The sequence below is a fragment of the Myotis davidii genome, unplaced genomic scaffold, assembly GCF_000327345.1.
Source record: "Myotis davidii unplaced genomic scaffold, ASM32734v1 scaffold762, whole genome shotgun sequence".
Taxonomy (NCBI): domain Eukaryota; kingdom Metazoa; phylum Chordata; class Mammalia; order Chiroptera; family Vespertilionidae; genus Myotis; species Myotis davidii.
The window spans coordinates 735,507-736,827 of NW_006293699.1; the positions used below are offsets into that span (position 1 = coordinate 735,507).

Here is a 1,321-nt window from a genome sequence, read left to right on the forward strand (position 1 = left end):
CCACCAAGTCCTCTCCAGGGCCCTCGCAGCTCAGGGCCTCCAGGCAGAGCCTCCAGGAACCGGCCACAGCAGGGGCAGGGGCAGGGGCAGGGCGTGCCCTCCGCGTATCCCTGACGGTGCACACAGGTGGCTACTCCCCCGCCGGGCCTGTTGCTTTCTGGCTGCCATGTGCCTCCATCAGCTCCTTAGTGCTAAGCCTCCGGTTCCCCGTCGATTTCTAAGGTCCCTCAGGCTCTGGGTCATCATAAAACGGCAGGAGGGCCCTGGTGGACGCTCTATGGATTCCAGAAAAGCTGTGAGCGGCATCTTCCGAGCTGCAGGTCACTCGGGTTCCCACATGGAACCCCCATGCCCGGCCATCTCCCCACTCGCCCACTCCCAGCCACAGGGCTCAACCTTGTCTGGTCTGACCTGCTGGGATCGAGGCTTGGCGCTCGCCCGCGAGCCCTCCGGCGGGAAGCACGGGGAGGTGTGCCCGGTGGACTGACTGCACAAAACCTCAACAGCGCCAAACAGGATTCCTGGTACCACGGTAGGGGTGGCGGCCGCAGCCACGGCCAATGGGAGCCTTTGGAAAACACTCATGTTATATAACGGCTCTCGGAGAAAATAAGGAACAAGCCCTGAGTCACTGGAGCTCGGGTGGGACGGGGCCAAGTTAGGGGAAGCCTAGACTGGGCTCTCGGAGAGGCGCCAGGCTTCTCCTTCTCCAGAGGACACCGTGGTCCCTGGCTGCCGTCTCACAGCCTTCCTGATGTTAAAGAGAAAAGAGAACCACAAGTTTTCAATCCGGGGCCCCCGCCTCCCTTCCACCTGGTCGTCCTGACGGATTCGCACGCTGGCTCGCCTCCCCCCCGGCCCCTGGCCAGCGGCCTGGGCCTTCAGCCTCCGATGAGCTGGCCTTTCTCCAAGGAAAGAAGCCCTGGGGGGTGCGGCCCGAGCCCCCGTCCCTCCCCCCCCCCCCGCCCCCACCCAGGGGCTCCGCCGGCTCAACAGCACCAGACAGTAAGCTTCTCTCAAACCACGTGGCGACAGATTCCCAGATCAGAGTGGTTCCCGGCCTCCACGTGCCCTCCGCTCTCTTGTGTGTAGCAAGTCATCTTAGCCTCCAAGGACCTCCTGGTAAATGAGTCCACGGTGCCTTCGGTGTCGTCGGGGGAGGTTGTGAAAGCCATATCAGATGACACAAACCAAGGCCCTTCCAGCGAGAGTCCTCGCGCCTGGGGACCAGGACGGCCACCCACCGAGGACACTCTCACCAATCAGGCTACGGGGAGAGGGGCACAGGGTGTCACCCAGGACACTGCCCTGGGCCCTGGTC

The 1,321-nt window shown here is 63.7% G+C and overlaps 1 protein-coding gene across 1 annotated transcript in view; it reads right to left on the minus strand.

Moving 5' to 3' along the window:
- Positions 1–585, minus strand: part of LOC102759115 (5'-AMP-activated protein kinase subunit gamma-2) — a 70,879-nt gene extending 70,294 nt beyond the window's left edge. The window contains exon 1 of the mRNA XM_015566241.1: positions 412–585. Within this exon, the coding sequence (XP_015421727.1) occupies positions 412–585 (174 nt within the window). The remainder of the gene's footprint in view (positions 1–411) is intronic.
- Between the last annotated feature and the right edge of the window lie 736 nt (positions 586–1,321).